This window comes from Camelus dromedarius, chromosome 15 (genome assembly GCF_036321535.1).
Source record: "Camelus dromedarius isolate mCamDro1 chromosome 15, mCamDro1.pat, whole genome shotgun sequence".
Lineage (NCBI taxonomy): Eukaryota > Metazoa > Chordata > Mammalia > Artiodactyla > Camelidae > Camelus > Camelus dromedarius.
In genome coordinates this window covers 57,908,033-57,928,517 of record NC_087450.1, presented here as the reverse complement: position 1 = coordinate 57,928,517, position 20,485 = coordinate 57,908,033, and the positions used below count along the sequence as shown (strand labels likewise).

Below are 20,485 nucleotides of genomic sequence, written 5' to 3'. Positions count from 1 at the left end.
GCGGGAACGAGGCCGAGCGCGGGGCACGGGCTCCAGGCTGGGAGGGCGGGGGCCGCGTGTGTCGCTGTCCACTTTCTTCTCCGCCGCGGCCTCTGCCCCTCGGGCACTCCACCCCACCTTTGTTCCGCTGAGGCCCCTTGGGAAGACCCCTGCGTTGGGGGGGGGGGTCTCGACTCCGGAGAGGAGCCCCCCTACCCCTAGCCTCAGCGTCCTGGTCTGGGGCACCACCCCACGGGCGAGCCCCGGGTCTGCTCCCCGGTGGCCCTGGTGCGCGGAGGGAGATTTGGGGCGTCCCGCTCGCCGGCTGCTCCTCTGCCACGCCGACAGCACCGTGTCCCCCACCGGGTCGGTTTTTGCTCATTGGGGCCGGTGGAGCTCTTTGGGACGCTCTTCGCAGCTGGAAAGGGAGACTTCTCAGGTAATCTCTTGTCGCTCAACCGTGTCATTTGGCCAGCCTACTAGAACTTCCGAAAGGAGAAATTTGGGGAAAAGTTGAACTACTCTGACGTCCTGGCATTTTCTTTTCCCTGGCTGGCTGTGTGAGTGAGAAAATTGTAGGAGTTATTTTGCCACTTGCATCATTCATGGTAATTACAGATTACTGTAATTAAAAATGCTCAGAAAATATCAGCAGGATGAAACCTTGAAATCAGGATGGTAAACTAGAAAGCACTGTGCTTACCAATGTGCTTTTTGGAGTTTGTGATTAAAGGAATATTTTAACAAAGATAAGGAGGTAATGTAAGACATTAGCATTAGGGAACACTGGATGAGGGACATTTTTGTATTTCCTTTACAACTTTTCTGTAAATATAAAATTGTTCCCCCCTAAAAAAGAAGTAAATCGTATTAAACCAATCACTATATATCAGATCAGTAAATCCAGGGCAGAGAGGTACCTCTCCCAGTTTTATAATTATTTGCTGAGGATCCTTTTAAGAGTGTTCTTTTTTTCTGGTTGAGAAGTTTAGATGTTATTATGTATGGGATAACTTAAATGAATTAATCTTGTGTTGTAGAATATGCAGATAAATTATTCCTTGAAATATACTTACGAAGTCTTTGAGAGATCATTGATGAAGGATTTAAGACTCAAGGAAGGAAGGCATTGATGAGCCTTTAGGGACTAACAGCCTGGCTGTCATGAGGAAGTAGACTAAAAAAGGCAACTGGTTTCGTGTTTATTTCTTGACTTATAGTTTAGATAAGGCATGTTTCCAGAGCTAAAATTTTGGCCTTAGGCACAGTTTGGAAATGTAAGACACCTTCAGGGTGATCACAAACAAAACCATATGCCAAAAGATATTTATTTTCTGTTGCTTGTACGGATTTGGGGTTGGGGTGGGAGGAGAAGGGAAGCTGAAAAACTAGCATTACGGGAATTGGATGAGCCAAGTGCTGTCATAATCTTCTGGAAGTAGCTATTACACTATTAATAATAGCTTAGCTGTGCACTAGCAAATCACCCCAAGGTACCACTGGTCCAGTAGCTGCTGTCCTCGCCTCTGATGTCGCAGGGAATGCCCCTTTGTATATTTCTCAATTTTTAAAAAAATTTTGAGATTTGTAGAAAGTCTTCATTTTTAAACCAACCATGTCCTTTAAACAACCCACTATGTTTGTTTTGTGTTAAAATCCTACCACCTCAAGACTTCTTTTCCCACCAAATGCGAGCTCCTCTCCTAGGACTTTAGGCCTAGACATGAGTAAAAACACTGGGTTTGAAATAAGACTAATTTTGACAGAAGATAAATTGGATTTCCCCCCATCTTTTTCAAAGATGTTCTCCTTTTCCTAAATCTGTATCAGTTTTTAAAGGGCCTGGGTGACTGCCAAACCCTAACCTTTGTTTGATAACTTGTGAAGATAATCAATCTTTCTACATTCACTTTTAGAGTAGGTAGGTCACCTTTAGGCCATTTACATATTTCATTTGTGTGTTGCAATGAGAACTGATCCTTTAATTTGCTTACTAGAATGGTGTTAATTTAGAGTAGTTCTGACTATTAAAATTTTTTTTTCCTTAAAAAAGCTGCTTGACTGCTGGAGTTAGCATTTCACTTTTTCTCTTTATTGACTTAACAAAACAGAACCAACTGAACAGTTGTTGAGACTGTTTACATTTCAAGTTTTTGGAATCGGTAATGTTTGCTTTAATCTTTTAAATTAAATCCTCTATAAGACTTTACTAAGTTCTCCGTTGATCTTCTGGATTTTTCCCACCCTGTAGTGCTAAAGGGAGACAGTTCTTGCCCCGTATGGAAAACCAGTAAAGATTTTTAAAAACAGATTTCCCCACCTAAATCCTTAAAAATCTCTTTTTTTTTTCCAGTGGCTTCATTTATTGTTGTAGATTCTTAAGTGTTTATCTCTAAGATAAACGGTTAACTCCCATGCCAGAAAATTATGCCTCCTTATTGATTTACAGTCCCCTTTGGCCACATTCCATGCTCAATCTGCTGGTAATCAGTAGAATATTCTAACTTTCTCATATACCCCCAAGGATTAACCCAAGTATCCCTTTTTCTTTCCATCCCCTCCTCCTCTCCCCCTTGGTTGTAGTTTTTAAGGCATGGCGTCCCTGGGAGAAAGAGGGAAATGACATGTAGCAGCGTGGTGGCCAAACCATGTGTGCTCCATCTAAGAGGGCACAGTCCTGAATGTCTGTGTCTGAAGAGAGTGAACGTTCTGTTTGGCCCTTCTTTGTCCTTGTGTTTGTTTATGTAAAGTGTTTGAATAGCCTGACATTTTCTTGGAGTGGGTTTTTGGTTTCTGGTTTTTGCTTTTTTTCTGTGTATCCTGGGATCCATGAGTAGGTTAACTGCAGGTTCCCTGGCTGCCTGAATACCTCATACCTTACTGGGTGACCCATTGGGCTGCATTTAAGTTGGCTGTCTCCTGGTCTTGTCTTGATTTACTTTACTGGAGTCATTGATGAAACAATGGACTGTTTTATTGGAATATCAAGGAATTGGTTGTTTGGTTTTTAAAAAACTAGCTTATGATGACTTGCAGTAGAAAAATGTAATTTACATTTGTATAAATATATATATATATATTTTGTTTGTTTAACTTCTCCAAAGCAAACGACCAGTGTTGGTTCTTCAGAATGAAGCACTTTATCCACAGCGGCGCTCCTATACCAGTGAGGATGAAGCCTGGAAATCTTTCCTGGAAAACCCTCTCACTGCAGCAACCAAAGCGATGATGAGCATTAATGGGGATGAAGACAGTGCTGCTGCGCTGGGCTTGCTCTATGACTACTACAAGGTGGGTTTGGCCACTCTTCACAACCCTTAACAGCAGTCCAAGATGCGCTTGATTCAGCAGCATATAAAACAGCAATTCACTGGTAGAACGTAATGCAGGTTGCTTCTGTAGTGACTATAAATAGTTTAATGAGTACTTTGACTTGCTGTGGTTCAAAGCTGAACATCTACGATCATAGAATCAAAGGGTTGTTTTTAAAACATGTGAAGTGGCCGGCTCTATCTGAAGGGGGAAGCTACCATAAAAGAAGATGGTAGATGTGTCCTAATGAGACTGATCATTTTACCAAAGGTTGTTCTTAGTGCCTTCAAGAGTGGACAGTGACTCACTTGCCTGGGCTCTAACCTTATTCCTGTGTAGTCAGAGTGATTTCCTTTTCCCTAAATAATATTACAGAGCCTTTGATTTGACTTCATTTGATTTGATTTGATTAGGCGATTCATAGGAAAAAAACATTTTCTAGTCTTGGACTTTTCTAGTTCTAAGATCAGGATATATTTTGTTCCCTGCTTCTAGACACTTGGGTTAGTCTTAATGAAGTATGACCATCCCTCTGCCTGGAGTTTTACATGGTGTTCATATCTGGAGGTGACACCACTGATCTGTATCATCATTGCTGCCCTAATAATACCAGCTGCCACTTACTGATCACCTGTATCATGCTAGACTTGTTAACCAGAATGCATGTTGTTTCTGACCCCTCCAGGAACCCTGCAAAATACGTGGTATTACCCCTATTTTGCTGATGATAAAAATAAAGTTCTCGGGTCACACAACTCGTATGTGTTGGAGCCAGGATTTCAGATTGTGCCCAGGTCCCCTCCTCGGCGTGCCCTGCTGTCTCCTGGGGGATGTGCTTAGCTAGTGTGCGTCCCCTTTGGCGTTCTTTCTGACCGACAGCCAGTATATGGGGATGGCTATATGTTATGGTTTATTTTTACTATCTTTTTGTTTTTAAAATATCCAAACCTACAGTCAACTTAAATTAACAGGATAACTAACTCCCAAATACTTTCACCCAGATTCACCAGTTGCCTGCCTTTTGTTACATACAGGCACTGTATTCTTTTCTGAGTATAAGAAATGTAGAGGGGAAAAAAAGCAAAGAAGATGGTTTGATTATCAAAATTAAGGGAGGACCTAAACAAACGATTGAATTATTTTCTGGTATGAGGCCATGTTGTCCAGCTTGTTGTGTTTGAGGGACTGAGGTAAGTTTGTTTTCCTTGAACGTGAGTGGAAACTTGCGTAGTAACTAATGATGCTAGAAGAAACCCTTGCCTGGGAAACGTAGCCTCAAAGGGTTTCTTTGAAATAGAACTTATGTATCTGTTCTTCTTATGGCTTGTTTTATTGGCTCAGTGTAAAAACCGTAAGTTCCTACATGTCAATTAGGAAATTTGAAATTACGTACTTTTAACTGAAACTTCTGAGAAGTTTAGTGCTGGAAAGACCAATGTAGTATTGCTAATTGCGGTGGTTGTATATGTGTGTGTGTTTTAAATAAAGGGCCCTAAAGTATTTTGCATCTTGGGAGGAGCTAAGTCCTCATGTCTGTCCATGAAGGGTGGCAGCCTTAGTAGTACGCCAGCCTTCTTGCCATAGCTATGGGGTTACTTATTTTTCTTTTTAAATAAACTGACTTGTTTCAAGTATTTGGATGTAACCATCAGTCATTTTTACATAATAACTGTGGTAAAGCTTTAAAAGCACATTGTTAATACATGGAACAACAATATATATTGTCTTTAAGGGTAAAACAAGGGGCAGGATTTCTACATTCACACTGAAAACCAGTTTGAAATATCTTAGCAGTTTTGGAGTACATGTTGGGAACGTGCCTCAGTTGGGTTGATGTCTGCAATATACCCCGTAATGTTTGCCTCCTTTCACCTTCTATGCAAAGAAGAGAAGACTCAAAAAAGGAATAGAACAAACAGGGTTCAGCTTGTCCTTTGGGTAACGGATGGTGTGAATCCCAAAGAATCTAAAGAAATTTATCATTTGAAGCCAATATTTGGATCTTGGAAGTGAACTATTCACGTGGCTGGTCCTTTTGATTTTGCATTTGATCCAAAGGGAAGGGTAGCCAAGAAAAGCAGGGCGAAAGCTGAAGTTGTTTTCCACACCTTCTTCTCTATTACGTTATGTAGATAAATGAGTGAAACCAGACCAGAGCTATTTCTTTTAAGAGATGAAACCCAAACTCAATGACAAAGTAAATTTGTGACATTCTGAATTTACTTTGCAACTAATAAAAGTTGGTTTTTACATTGCAGCCTGGTAACCAGATTGTAAGCTCCTTGAGGGCAGACACCGTCTTATTCATTGTGTACCCTCAGAGCCTGGGGTTTGGCAGGCAATCAGTAGACACATGAACAGTTGAGCTTACTGAAAAATAAAGACCGTTTCTGTACTTCACAGAGTAAGAACTAAATTGTTGTTGTGCGTGTTAATATCCAAGGTTCCAAGAGAGAGAAGATCGTCAACAGCAAAGCCAGATGTTGAGCACCCAGAGCCAGATCATAGCAAAAGGTAATGTTTAATAAAGAGCGTAAGACAGTGCACTTGACAAATGCCAGGCTTCTGTGAAAATCGAACGAGAGTTTGTTTAAGGAGCAGGCTCTCATGGAAGAGGTGGATCCCCTGGACTCTTCATGTCTAAATTCAGATTTCATATCAGATCTGCCTCTTACTAGTTAGGATTCTGTTGCTGAGAAGTTACTAGTTTCTTCAGGTGTAGTTGCCTTTTCAAGAAAACAAAACCGTTAACTTTTTCCTCATCCAAAAGGATGTTTTTATTAATAATGTAAGTGAAATATTTGCTTATTTGCCTTTGAGGTTCTCTTAAGAAGGATGTGGCTTAAGGCAACGGTGAGGGTCCATCAAAACAAGAAGTACCAATGATATTGAATAACTGCCTAACTAAGTAAAACTTAATGAAGTATGTTCAACTGTATTCCCAACTCCTGTTGAAGTTATTTTGGGGGATCTGGAAGGTTGATACTTCCAGAAAATTGAACTAAGGCTTGACTTTATAGCCATGAAAAAAACTTACATACACCTTTCATATTTTCCTGTGTTCTATTAGTAAGAAAGGGATAAAATATTTTTTAAAAAAGAACGATCACTCAGAATCCCACTGTCCTAGCTATTTATTTATTCACTGATTGGGTACGCAGGCTCATTGTATGTGGTTGTGGTTGTGTTCACAGATAGGGTTTGTCGTATGCTTTCTTCTACTTAGTCTGTTTCATAGGTATTTTCCATATTGCTGGGGTTTTTTGTTTCTTTTTTTACTGTTTTTATCAAGGTATAGTCAGTTTACAAAATTGTGTCAATTTCTGGTGCACAGCACAATGCTTCAGTCATATATGAATATACATATATTCATTTTCATATTCTTTTTCACTGTAAGCTACTACAAGATATATTGAATACAGTTCCCTGTGCTATACAGTATAAACCTGTTTATCTATTTTATATATACCAGTCAGTATCTGCAAATCTCAAACTATATTCCTATTTTAATCTTCATAACTACCCCTTAGAGAAGGGCTTATGGCTTTCATTTTTCACTTTTTCTTATGGGTACTTTCAAACACAACAAAAACAGAGAAATAGTGTGAGCCCACAGATACTCAGCTTCAACAGGTATCAACTTAATTCTTCCTGTTTGATCTACTCTTTCCTCTTCTCCAACTTTTTAGTTAATTTTAAGATTTTATTTATTTTTGCTGGAGTATTTTAAAGCAAACCATAGCTATCCTTAAGGCTGTATCTAATGTTTTGCTACTACAAAGCCTAATGAACAACTTTCTAGATATCTTTTTCCTTTTTTTTCCCTTTTTCTCTAAAGGGATTTCCTTAAGACAGAGTCTTAGGAGTGAATTTGTGGTTTAAGATTTGAATATTTTATTGATCTTGAAATGCACAAAGTTGCCCAATTGCTTTTTTCCTTCAAGGCATCAGCCTATAGGATTTGAGGGGGCTTTGAAAGTTTATTAATTTTACCTTAGATTACAAATTGTCTTATATTGCCCAGGATATTTATTAAGCCAAAAATAATTTTATGCAAATATATCTGCTGTAGTGTGATCATAGGGGTTTTTTTTAGGGGGGAGGGGAGTGAAAGAGAAAGCAGATAAGCCTAAGCAGTAGGGAAGTGGTGGCTGAGTACCAGTAATCACACTTCTGAGCCCCTGTGTGCCCGGCAGCAGTACAAGCTTTTCAGTGTATCCTCGTTTCTTCCTCATCACCACCTTGTGAGCATAGGTACCGTTATTATCCTGATTTTATAGACGAGCATGTAGTTACTAAGGGATTTTGAACCTAGGTCATCTGACTCCAGAGTGTGTACTTTAGCCACCACCCTGTACTGCTCCAACTAGTAACTTTTCACTTGACCTATAACTATGAAGTGTTTTTTTCTTTTCTCCAGTAATGGGTTGTCGTGCCATTTTCTATGTATTTGGTTTCTACCAAGTGTATTACTATTATTTTGCACAGGACCTAACAGCCCAGTGCCATTAGGAGAATAAAAATTATCAAGGAACTGTATCAGCATTGAGTTTGAAAACACAATTGTCTTTTCTTTTCTTAAAGAAACAGCATACCAAATGTGACTGAGCAGCCCCTCATTTCTGCTGGAGAAAACAGAGTGCAGGTGCTGAAAAATGTGCCCTTTAACATTGTCCTTCCCCACGGCAACCAGCTGGGCATAGACAAGAGAGGCCACCTAACAGCTCCTGACACCACAGTCACTGTCTCCATAGCAGCGATGCCTACACACTCCATCAAGACGGAAACCCAGCCCCACGGCTTTGCTGTCGGGATCCCCCCAGCAGTGTATCATCCTGAGCCCACTGAGCGTGTGGTGGTTTTCGACCGGAACCTAAATAATGACCAGTTCAGCTCTGGTGCTCAACCCCCAAATGCTCAAAGACGTACTCCAGACTCTACCTTCTCAGAGACCTTCAAGGAGGGCGTTCAGGAGGTACAGGAAATGAAAGCATCTTCCTAAGACGGCTGTGTGTTTGTATAAGTATTGGGTTCCACCTCTTCCTTGTTACGTAAGCTTGAAACACAGCCTGAAGTGAATGGATTGGGAACAAAAGAGTTTTTTTTTAAAGAGAGGCCCGTGGGTATAATTTGTAAACTAAACCTATAAAACCAGAACTTATTATCAAGGGCACACAGCTAATCTTACCAGCAGCTGAGTTAACAATTCTGATTTCAGCTAAGTGATTTGCTGGAGAAGGAGAAGGAGAAGCACGTACATAATCTTCCATCGACAACAGATACATCCACATAGTCTGTGTTTGACTTTTGTCCCAGACCGAAACAGGCTCCCTGCAACTGGCCTTAATAGAAAACGGTTTGCCATGTATCTGCTCGGTGTTTCTTGGTTGGTAGTATCGTCAGGGAGGCAGGTAGATCTTGATGACAAATGACATTGTGTGAAATTTACAAACTAATCCCAAATACATGTGAGGGTTTTGTGGCGATGAACACAAATAAAAGTTAGGGACTGGAGATGTTTGGGACTGTGTTTAATGACTCTTGGGGGAAAGGAGCCTCTGCCTCCGCTTATGGAGGGAGGAGTAGAACAGAAGCCTTTCCTGAGAAGGTGCACCAGTCCATCCAGCCTTGGTGCGAACTCGATCCTGTATCTTAACTTGGTACAGTGATAGAGCTGACTCTTAAAAGTCATGAGATTTTGGTTGCAGATTCTAATGTTTGAACAGAATTGGGATGTGTGGGAAAGATGGAAAAAGAGAGTAACGAAGCTCTTTGTGGAAGCACCTGCATAGATTGTCCTGACTTCATCAAGTGGCTTATAAAATGGGTATTTTTTTCTTTTTAATTGTCTTCTAAAAATTTTCGTAGAGTTTAAATTTTTATTTTAGATGAGTTTTGAAAGAGTAGTGACTTGCCGTAAGCCACATACCTTTATGCTGTGCCAGACGTTGGTCTTCAGTGAGCCTGCTAACAAGTGAAATCGTTGTGGCTTATCAACATTGGTATTTCAGGTTTTCTTCCCCTCGGACCTCAGTCTGCGGATGCCTGGCATGAATTCAGAGGACTATGTTTTTGACAGTGTTTCTGGGTAATAGTTGTCTTTTAATTTGATGTTTAACTTTCAGCTTTTCCGACTTCTTTGTTAATTTGATCTTGAAAAATCAGAGGTGGCTTTGGTGGCTTTCGCTTTTCTCTTCCTGCAGTGACTGTGGTGGCGTCTTTGCTGGAGGACATCTGCTTCAGTGCATTCAATTCTGAACTCTGGTCTGTGTTTCATGTTCCCCTAATCCTTGGTGTTGGTGCTTTTTCTCTCCTTAAGTTTCTTTATATGATGGTAGTAGAATGAAATCTCAGAGAAGAGATGAAGGGAAGAAATTAGATCTCTGAGAGGTGACTTCTGTTTCCAAAAGTGTATAATTCTGTGAGAATTTAGGAATAACATTGGTGAATAAAGGCTTTTATGTTTTTATTAGTCTCACTAACGATAAAATAAGTGAAGCCAGCTGTTCCCTGGGCTGCTTTCCTGCCTCTTGTAGACGTCACAAAATTGTGTCTCAGTCTGGGCATATGAATGTTTTCCAAGATACATGTATATATACATCTTCAGATTTTTTTAGGAGTCAGGATTTCATTTTGTAATCTTGTTCTATACATTTTTATATGTGTTCTGTTTTTAAAGTTTTATTTGAAAGTCTAAGATTTTATGGGAATTGAGACTTCCTTAAAGACCTGCCTCAAGGTACAGGAGTCACAAACTCAGATGTCTCAAGGATCTAGGAGAGAGGTCAGCAAACTTCTGTGAAGGATCAGATAGTAAATATTTCAGGCTTTGTGGGCCACACAGCCTCTGTCGCAACCGCCCAGCTGTGCCTAGCCCTGTCGCTGTCGCACAGATGCGGCCCAGACACGGCAGTAGATAATGCATAAATGAAGGGCGTGGCTACATTCCAATAAAACTTTATTTATAAAAGTAGGTGTAATTTGCCAACCCCTGGCCTAACAAGGTTATTAAACAGCTTCAGGGGAATATATTCATGGTGCTATAAAATAATAGAAAATGTAGTGAGAACTGAGGAGTGCCGTCTAAGGACATTGAAATTATAACCAAAAACAACAAAAAGGTGCTGTGCAGGCCAAATTGAATTTATTCACGGGCCTTCCAGCCTCTCAGCCCCACATCTGAGATTTGAGACTTTCTGGGTTGCTTAAGGTCATATTTTAGAAAAAGCAGCAAATGCTATTTATAATATGACAACGGTCAGTGGGATGTTCCTAGGCGTCTGCTGTTTGCGTACATCCACCCTGAAGCATTTCAAGTCTGAGCTCAAGCATATGGGAGGCTTCCAAGAGAGTAGATCAGGGATCTGTGACTTTTTTTTGTTCTTTAGGAACAACTTTGAGTATACCCTGGAAGCCTCAAAATCCCTGCGACAGAAGCCGGGCGATAGCACCATGACCTACCTGAACAAAGGCCAGTTCTACCCTGTCACCTTGAAGGAAGTGAGCAGCAACGAGGGAATCCACCACCCCATCAGCAAAGTCCGAGTAAGTTCTGCTCTCAGTTCTCTGGTCCAGGAAAGCTACTCAGAGCTTATTGTTTCCAGGTGGGAAGCAGATCTAAATTAAAATCTCAAATCGCAGTTTTAATTCACTGCAAAATCTAAAGCTCAGTAAATTTTCCAAAAAATACTCACCCCGCAGGGTCTTGACGCGGTAATGCATTCTCTTTCATAGAGTGTGATCATGGTGGTGTTTGCTGAGGACAAAAGCAGAGAAGATCAGCTGAGGCATTGGAAATACTGGCACTCCCGGCAGCACACAGCTAAACAAAGATGCATTGACATAGGTAAGTGGCTCCGGAGCTTGCTTTTATTCCCAGAGGTGCAAACACCCAGTTTTCTAAATCCAGTTATTTTTGGCAGTAAGCAACTTCCTGCCGAACGCATTTGAATTTTTATGCCAGCTACTGATCTGTTCCAGACACTGTCCTTGGCCTCCTGGAATCAGTGCTCTTAACATTACTTCCTTTACGAGGACACATGCCCTGCGCAGTGGCTTTCCATGTGACACTGGGGCCAGGAGCTGTGTAGTCAACTCGCATAACAGTGTCCTGCTTTACAGTCTACAGATTTTTTGAGGGGTAATATCTTCTTTAAGAGATTCAGATTATTTGGAGATGATAATAAGGTGGAGAAAAAGGCTCAACAAGTAAAAAAAAATACTGCTGATGGGCAGTCACACACAGTCTTCCCGAGTGACCTGCTAAGCTGCATGGCGGGTCTCTTCTGTCTGTAAATAGACCCAGAGACTCATCACCTGGGGTGTAGACCTGTGCAAATCTGTACTTCGTCAGGTGGCTTTATGAAAAACCCTGCTCTTGCCATGTATATAATTTTCATGTAAAACCATGGTCTGTATCACAAGACGGCTCTTAATCTTCGTGTGACTTCTTTTCTTTGCCTTTAGTAATGTTTGTGCTCTTTCAGAAGAATTAAAAGAACTGAGTTCCAGTCTTGGTTCTCTGGACTAGGTCTGTGGCCTTGGGACAATTATTTAAGCTTTTTAGACCTAAATATCCTAATTTTGACATAATGGGATAAAATCAAATATATCTAAGCTTGCCTCTGTTACAAAATTTCTGTGATTCTTTTTCTTCACTTTTTGAACTTCTTTCGACCCAACAAAATATTAATTTATATTATCCAGAGATGATAACATGAAAAGCTGAATCTCACTTTGAGCTGCTATAACCTCATGTTGGAAAGTAGAAATCGTGAATTTTTTTTTCTTTCTCATCCCTCATCTAGCTGACTACAAAGAAAGCTTCAACACCATCAGTAACATTGAGGAGATTGCTTATAACGCCATTTCTTTCACTTGGGACATAAACGACGAAGCAAAGGTGGGTGACAAAGCCCAGGGCCTTCTGAATCACCTGCTCTTGGAGGAGGAGAGGGTCCTTAATGGCTTGACAACCAATTTTTTTTTCAGCTTTACTTGTTCTCACTCCTTTGCTAAGGAATGGGGAGAACAAGCAGGGCTCAGAGGAGAGGTGACGGCCGCAGTCATGAGGGGCACGAGGTGGGATAGGGCTCCGGGAGAAGGGATGGCCCCACTCCTCTGCCAGCCCTCTCCTCCGGTCGCCACTGGCTGGTTCTCACTTCCTCTCTTTTCATTATCTCACGTTATCTGAAAGTACAGCATCTTCCCAGGTGTCATGAAACCATCCTTCTCCCCTTTCTGTTCTCTTCTTCCTCCCAAAAGACAGTTTTTGTGGACACTCTTCACGGTACGTGGTGCGGTGCGGGAGCCCCCAGCATGGGGCTGGCTCTCCGTCTGGGCTCAGGCCCGACTCCTCGCTCCCTGGGCTCCATTTCCTCCTTTGCAGAGTGGAGTTAGTACCTGTCTCCTCCCTCCTTGAGGCGTGTTGTAAAGGTTGCTGGAGCAGTGCCTGGGAAGCTGCGGGAGTTTTTGCAGAGAGGCCCTCGAGGACAGGTTGTCATTAGCAATGCTCTGTTTCATATCTCTCCCCTCTAGATACAGCTTGTTTAAGATTCTTCTCTCTTGGGCTTTTACAAGTGAAGAATTGCCTCCAATTCGGAAGGTCACTTGGATAATTGTGTGCAGAATTTTTAGTACCTTTTAAGAAAAATTAACCATATTTTTAAGTCATTTCTGCCTTTCCCACAGCCTTTTTCCTTTTTAGTACAACCCTTCTCCTCACTAAATTATTAAAGTTCTGGCATTTTTTTCCTTTGCATTAGTTTAAAAACTGGGATCTCAGGCAGCACAATGGAAACGTTAATTTGGGGACAGTTGTTAAAATAAGATTGATGTTTAGTACTTGTGCAGGATTAGGGATAGTCTTCTATATCAGGAACCTGGTACAAAGTTACAATCATCTTCCTGTCTTTTTCCAACCTCTCTTTTATTTTTTCTTTTATTTATTCAACAAGAATTTTAGCAATTACAGAATAAGACACTGCATTAGGTACTAAGTATTGTAGAATTTACTTTTTTACTGCCTAGGATTGCTTTTAAAAAATCATATGACTGGATTCCTTTGAACCATGTTGTATTTGTATTATAATCACTCCCCTTTCTTACGGTGTCGTGGCGTCTGTGGCAAAAATGTGTCTTTAAGAGAGCAGGATATAGAAGTGGGGTCCACCAGTCTGTAAGGAAGCTCAAGTTACCATCACTGCATTAAACTCTTCCTGCTGGCCATTTCCATCCTGTACAGATGTCTCCAGGGTGCTTGATTAAACAGTGAATTCACTATAGAGAGGCTAATAGAAGGAAAAGTAAACTTTTCATTTTACATAATCATTGTTACAGTTATTTTGAAATTAAATACAATAGGACTCAGTGTGCAAGCAGCCTGTAAGAGGAGTTGGCTCTGTGCCCCGCTGCTGGCTCTCCTGTTCTTAAATCAGACGAGGGAGATATTTCCTATTCGCCATTCGGGGCTGACTGAGGAACTGTGCAGACGCCCATCAGGAACGTCTAAGTCCTGAGTTCACTCTTCTGACTTATCTGTGAGCTTGGGTTGGTTCCTTGGTTCACTCCCTCAGTTTTTCCCCCCGATGCCCATAGGAGAGTGAAAAGGTCGGAGTGGCCAGCTCTCATCTTTGTCGGAGTGTCATCAGGATTAATAAGCACTTGTCAGAGTGTGTGGAGATCTTGGCGGAAAGGCCCCGTGCATGGGCAGGGTGCTTTGTTTGTTTGATATGTCACTCTTCGGGGTGGGAGTAATGAAAGCCAAGGTGACGAGTCCGGATAATGGCTGGTTTTATTCTGAAGGCCTTCAGCATGTTTGTATTAAAGAGAACTGTTGTCGGAGGCGTGTCCTAAGTAGCCTTAATAGCATTGTTAATTGACGTAGCTAAAGTCAGTTTCATTCCCCCTTCCAGACCCCCAGCACTGACTTGATTTTTTAAGCCTTTGCCGGCTACCAGATGGGGCTCATGTCATTTCTTAATGAGGCTGCTGCCTTTTGAAGCTGGTATCAGGCACCAACTTCAAGTGTGTGTTGAAATTAAGTCTGTAGATATTTTGCTTTCTCTGGCCAAGTTGATGTTTTCTGTTTTTACACTTAAAGTAATTGATGCCCCAAGGCAACCGGAGTGAACAAATGTACATGCAGAATCCTGTATGGGTTTTTTTTCACTTCTTTTTCTGAAAGCATCCCACTTTCTTACTCTAATTTAGGATACTTGATTCTTAATTCCAATTCATTCTCCCGCACAAACGTAGGGTTTATTGGAGATACGTGGCATTCCCTTCTCCCCACTTAAAAAAAAAATCTAATGTCTAATATACCTGTTTTGGCCAGGCCAGGATGAGGAAAACCAGAATTCTCTCCCCACGTCAACCTGAGTATCTTCTCTGTAGCTTTTGCTGCTCTTCGGAGCTGACCGTTTTCAGGACATAGCAGGTTGAATCTTGAACACCTTGGCTTATGTTCCAGTTTGGGAAAAGCACTGTCCATGCTAGACTCATCTTATGCTATCCTTGTGCACACTCCACTTATCAGCATAATCGTATACTTGCTGTTACCATGGAAACCTGAAGAAGTTATGAAACTTGTAAAAAAAAAAATCATTCGATTTCAAAGCAGCAGGGGAGAAGGAAGTTGCTTTGAAAAGCAGAAATATTTTAGAAACAATCCCCCTGGCAGCACTGGTCTCTCCACTGTGAATGGATTTCATTCATTTTTCTGTACTACGCACAAAATTAGGTTTGTTTGGGTAGTCTTTTCAAGAGTTGGGAATGTCCAGACAAGTGAAAGGTCATCTGACATTCACATTTCATTGAGAAATGACTTAATGAAATTTCTCTGCCTGCTGGTTTGCAGCTGAGATCAGTTGCTTGAGATAATTTTGGCAGGGAGAAGAGGCAGTTCCCTTTGAACTATGAAAAGGTGGTGCTCTAGTGAGGTGCTGAAAGTTTAGAATCTGTGAGATAGGAGGGCTCTGGCCACTTGGGGAAGAGAGAGTTAGGAAATGGGGGAGAGGCATAAGGAAAGGTGAGAGGAAAGATAAACACAGGCTGGGACTATATAAAGATTTCATCCAGAGCTAACCGTGCACCTTGCCCCCGATTGCAGGAGTTCTTGACTTTATCCAGCAAATACTGAGTGTCTGCTGTTGCCGAGGCACTGTGGTAGACCTGGGCTGGGACGCCGGTATTGTAGTTCAGATATATTGTGGGTTGAACAGGCTTTTGTGGCCTCAGATCCTAAATATAACATCATATTTCTAAGGAAAAGAAACTTTGCACATGAACTTTGGAGACACAAATAATTTATAAATTGGGGCTATCTGTTCTGCTCCAATTTCAGTATTTCTAAAACCAATTGGTGGGGAGGGTACAGCCTAGCAGTAGTGCGCATGCTTAGCACGCACAAGGTCCTAGTTTCAATCCCAGTACCTCCACTAAAAATAAAATTTAAAAATAGTTTAAAAATACATAAAGAAACCTAACTACCCACCGCCGCCAAAACAAAACAAAACAAAACAAAAACAAAACCAAGTGAGTAATTCTGGGTAGGGTGGCTGCACATCGTGGCCTAGGGTTTAATTTTTTCCTTGGATTGTAAGTCTGAGAGTTTACAACAGCAGTGAGATTTGGATAGTGATGTGAAGTAAGGGCCTCTCAAAGCCCGAAGATCTAAAGTAAATAGAGGAAAAGAAGTTAGGGAGAGAGAATTACCTGCTTTGGATGCCTGTTCTGTGCTCGGTGCTCTGCTTGAAGTGCCTTCCCTGTGTTCACATTCAGCCGGGCTGGGCTCCCTGCTTAGCTCCGTTAGAAAGCACCGAGTCCTGCAGATGGGAATATGTTTGCTGCTTGGTCATCGAAATGAGATCCCCTGAGGAGGCAAGAATCTAGACCTTGAAATGGACAGAAAGTGTTCCTGACGGGACAGTATTAAAAAGTGTAAGTGTTCTTGTTAACAGAGAAGCATTATGGACTCACAAATTCCTGCAGTAGAGCACTGTGCTGCAAGGAAAACGTTTATGTTGCTTGTTGGATGAGTGATGTTCACCCACAGAGGAGTGGAAATTATAAACCAGAAAACAACTGTGTGGGGTCAAGTGCGAATTGGGCCAGCCGGCTCTGAGGGAGCCCTGTAACCCAGGGGAGCGCTCGCGGGCGGGGGATCTGCTGGTGGCACAGGGACGGACTTGATTAGCTGACTAGACAGTGTGGGAAACAGGAGAACAGGCACAGTTCAAAGCAGAGCCCAAGAGCCCTTTGATCGTCTGTGCTTAGCTACGATCTCCATCAGCATCAAGCAAACCTTTTAAAGATGTAATGAAACCCCAGAGATACAAAATACTAACGTGCTTTTTCCAAAGGTGACTTCTGAATCCTTGTTAGAAGGTGGATTGGGATGCAGCTACACGCTACACGTTTCATTTTTTAAATATTAGCAGCACAGAATTTACTGCCAGCTTTGCAGTAAGCTCTTGCCGGAGTAAACAGTGTCAGAGAAAAAGCAGATACAGAGTCTAATTTTCCTTATTGTGTTATGCGTCTGTGGCTTAAACCAGCCTGAAGGTTTGGGTGTTTGTCCTGCTGTGCTGTTGTGTGGCCCAGTTGCCTTTTGATGCCTTCATCGGACCTGCAGAAGGAAACACTCTGGGTCAGTTTGTGGTCAGAGTCCTCACAGGCAGGTGGAGCCTCATCTCTTTCTGGTGGCAGGATCTTACCTCTGGGGGTGACAGAGCCTACTGCAACACACTTTTGTCTCTTCATGGTTCAGTTCCCTTACATTTTTTTCCTTCAGTGTGGTGCTTTGGCCCGTGGAAAAGGGAGAGGACAAAGTTAGAGCATCCCATTTCCCGGACGGAACAATCCCTCCATGAGCTTTTCCTTCTCGTCATAATCTGTCAGCCCTCTAAAGGCACTGCGAGGCCTTCTGCAGGACTGTCCTTCTGGACCAGATGTCTTCTGTGTCACGGAGAGGCTTGTGTTACAAAAGAAGGAAGTGGGACGCGGAGCCCAGCAGGAGCACCGGGAAGCCCTCGCACGCGGGCCTGGGTTGGGATGGAGCACTTGGTGTCTCTCGCTTTTGTCTCTGGTCTCAGCAAAAGTGTTTGGAGTCCTGCTGAGGAATTATTGCAGCTCACAGAGTTTATTCTGTCGAAGGGTGTATCCATTCTGGTAGCTTGAACTTAAGACTTTTTGTGTGTGCTTGTGGGATGCAGGTTTATGAGTTTAATAACAGTTTGTTGTTTTGTCTAAGGATAATATTTGGAATTCATTGTGAGAGTAATTCTTAATTTGTTTGCACTGAGCATATTGCTTGTATTTATAGGGATTCCATTCTGGTGAAGCATCAATCAAGTGCTCCAGTAAAATAAGGTGTTGCCGGTTTGGTTGCATTAAGCAGGGACAGGTTTGGTTTGTTTCTCAACTTTAAATTTCCAGTGTGAATGGGAGGGAGGCAGAGAGGTGAGTCAAATGTCTTACTTGCAATTGCAATTAAATGTAGGCAGGAGATTTAAAACAAAAGTGTATACTCCCTGGTCTAAATAAAAAAGGAAGCCAGGAAGCATTGTTACTTTTAAAACGAAGGGTAAGAGACTTCTGGGGTCCAAACAGATGTGGGCTGGCTCCACTGAACTGAGCTCTGTGTGTGTCCTGTCCTGAGACCCCCCAGGGAAGCTCAAGGTAGTGGGGAGGCTTCTGAAATGACGTTATTTCAACTCTGGGGTGGGCGTGGGATCCTCCTATGCAGTTTGAAAATATGTATTCATTAAACTAAAAAATAAAAATTTTGGTGCTAGAAAGATAGTCACATTCCTTTATAGGGAATGAATAGTCTTTAGAGTTGTGGTTTGATCGGAATTGGAAATGACAAGTTTTTGTTGTTTGGAAATTTGTGATCAGCTGATACGGAATGAATTGTTGGCCATTGGAAAGCTGACTTTGAAGAAACTGTTCTGGGTCTGGTCGTAAGGCAGGTTTCTCCTTGAAACTTACTACGTTTCTTTTTTAAAGCGAATTTGGGTGGACTTCAGCTGGAAAGCCCTTCACGTGTGCTCAGGTGTCTGGGCAAGAGGTCTGTGCAGATATAAAGTGCACTGCAGCCCGGGGACTAAAGAACCTGCAGATGACAGTAGCACACGCCCGTCACTGCACATGCCTGAGGCTGCGGGCCGGGCCCGGTGTGTTCGGCTGGACGAGGGAGACACTTGGCAGCTGAAGAAGCTTCGCTTTGGTGGTGAGGCCTGCGTCCTGTGGAACAGGTTTGAGGCAGCGCATCTAGTCAGCCTCCAGTGTGCTGTCACTTGAGTTTGTTTTTCATTCTTTTTTTTTTTTTGGTCTAGTTTTCCCCCTTCCTCCACCCTGCCACTGCCATGAAACAATAAGCTCCTATCTAGAACTTTCTTCTTTGACAGCTTGTCACATTAACCCGCCTTCTCCTGGGTCCTTCCCGGAGAGTCCACCTCGCGTGGTTTTCTAAACCTGTCCTTTCAAACAGTTTTGCTCCGTGTGAGCTCCCCCGGGGACCTTCACTCCAACCAGACATCATTAGTCGCCCCTGATTTTACCTGGACTCGAGGTCTCAGGTGGTGCAGGGCCTGGGAGTTCAGGTTTCTTTTATATGGCAGATGCTCTTCTTGCAAGACTCCAAATCCCATGGTAAATGTAAATGAACTCTAATTACTCAGGTGCTTTTTCTTTAGCTTTTTTTAAAGTGCAGAATATCTCACGAGAAGTTTGGAGTGGAAGTCGGCTTGCCTGCCAGGTCTTCCCCGTGATGCACCCCCCCATCCCATTCTGTACCCAGAGATGCTGGAACGTGGTCTGTGTGTGCCTCGTGTCACACCTGCACCCAGATCTGCGTATTTCAAACAAACAGTCTACTATTTGGGACAGCAGGTGCCGGATCACCACATCTGCCAAGTGCACTTAAGTTCACCGGGTCCCGCTTGTAGGATGGGACAGGGACGACAGCACGCAGGTGCCTCCTGCGTTCCTCTCTCTCCGTTCTCTCTCTGCCTCTGGGACTCTCCCGCTGGCCGTCTGCAGTCTGTGTAGAAACCAAGCTGACGTGTGGGCGGTGTGGAAAGGCAGCGCTGTGGCAACAGGAAGGCTGATGACTGGATCCTTGTGTTTTCTTCAGGGAAACGCCCCATGTAGATGTGAGAAGATTTCGAGTCAGTGCTGTGCTCTTCCCACACCCCTTTTCTCGCCGCCCCCGCCTTCCAGTTCTTTCTCCCTGCTGATGGTCGTTTGGTAGTCTGAGGAAGCGCACACATTCTAGGCGCACACCTGAGGGCTGGTAGCTCCTGCCGGTGTTACTCTGTAGTGGGTTTTTTTTAATCACCTCCCGTTGTCAGAAGAGTGGGGAAGTGTGACTTTCCTCGGATTATCCGACGCATCAGTGGTGGAACTGGCTTCTGCTTCTGAGTTTATGACTCAGTCTCTGATACCTTCTGGGGCGTAATTAACTAACTAGGCCTGCGTGCGTGGAGTAAGTCGGGAAACGACAAAGCACGTGCAGAACCAAGATAATCGGGGTTTGTTTGCTTTGGAGTTTTTCTTCCTTTTTTTTTGGTTGAGAGGGAAGGAATATTGATTAAGATTAAATGTCTGCTGTATAATGCTCAATAAACGTTCCTGTCCAATTAGACTTTAGAATTGGGCTTTGATTTCTTCCTTTAAACTTTCCCACCCTGTTGGTTTCAGCTGACATAACTTCATATAAACATACTGCGAAAATGGTGGTTTTATTCTCTTTAATTAGTACTGTTGGGTTTGGGGTGAGAATAAACTCTTATTGACTTCATATTGTAATTTCATTTGTCAGGAGGTTTCTAAGAAAAGCTACTTAGAAATAATTTAGAGTGATCTTTTTGACTGATGTGGAAGAGTTAAATTAAAATTTCTTCGAGAGTTTCTACTGGCAATTTAGTAGATCAGTTACATTGTAGGAATGAGATTATGAATATTGTGCCTTTATTTGACTGCGTTGAATTTTAATATAATGTGATAAAGACTCCCAGAGGCCACTGGGACTGTCCCCATGATGTGTGTGGTGCTAACACAGGTAGTCAGGCGTGCTCTCAGCTCTGTGTGCTGACACTTTTCCAAAAGTCTGTTGTATATAATCTGACTTAAAAGAGTAAGACATCCCTCTCCTGCGAAGCATTTTTTTCTGTTGTTATTGATCAGTTTA

The 20,485-nt window shown here is 42.5% G+C and overlaps 1 protein-coding gene across 3 annotated transcripts in view; it reads left to right on the top strand.

The window, feature by feature from the left end:
- The window catches only part of GRHL1 (grainyhead like transcription factor 1), a 46,335-nt gene that overhangs the window by 354 nt on the left and 25,496 nt on the right, over positions 1 to 20,485 (top strand). For 2 of the 3 annotated variants that reach the window (XM_031466551.2, XM_031466550.2), the window contains exons 2-8: positions 3,084 to 3,270; positions 5,735 to 5,805; positions 7,876 to 8,266; positions 9,303 to 9,379; positions 10,680 to 10,836; positions 11,026 to 11,137; positions 12,099 to 12,193. In XM_031466551.2, the coding sequence (XP_031322411.1) occupies positions 3,084 to 3,270; positions 5,735 to 5,805; positions 7,876 to 8,266; positions 9,303 to 9,379; positions 10,680 to 10,836; positions 11,026 to 11,137; positions 12,099 to 12,193 (1,090 nt within the window). The remainder of the gene's footprint in view (positions 1 to 3,083; positions 3,271 to 5,734; positions 5,806 to 7,875; positions 8,267 to 9,302; positions 9,380 to 10,679; positions 10,837 to 11,025; positions 11,138 to 12,098; positions 12,194 to 20,485) is intronic. The other variant, XM_031466555.2, reaches the window with a different exon arrangement.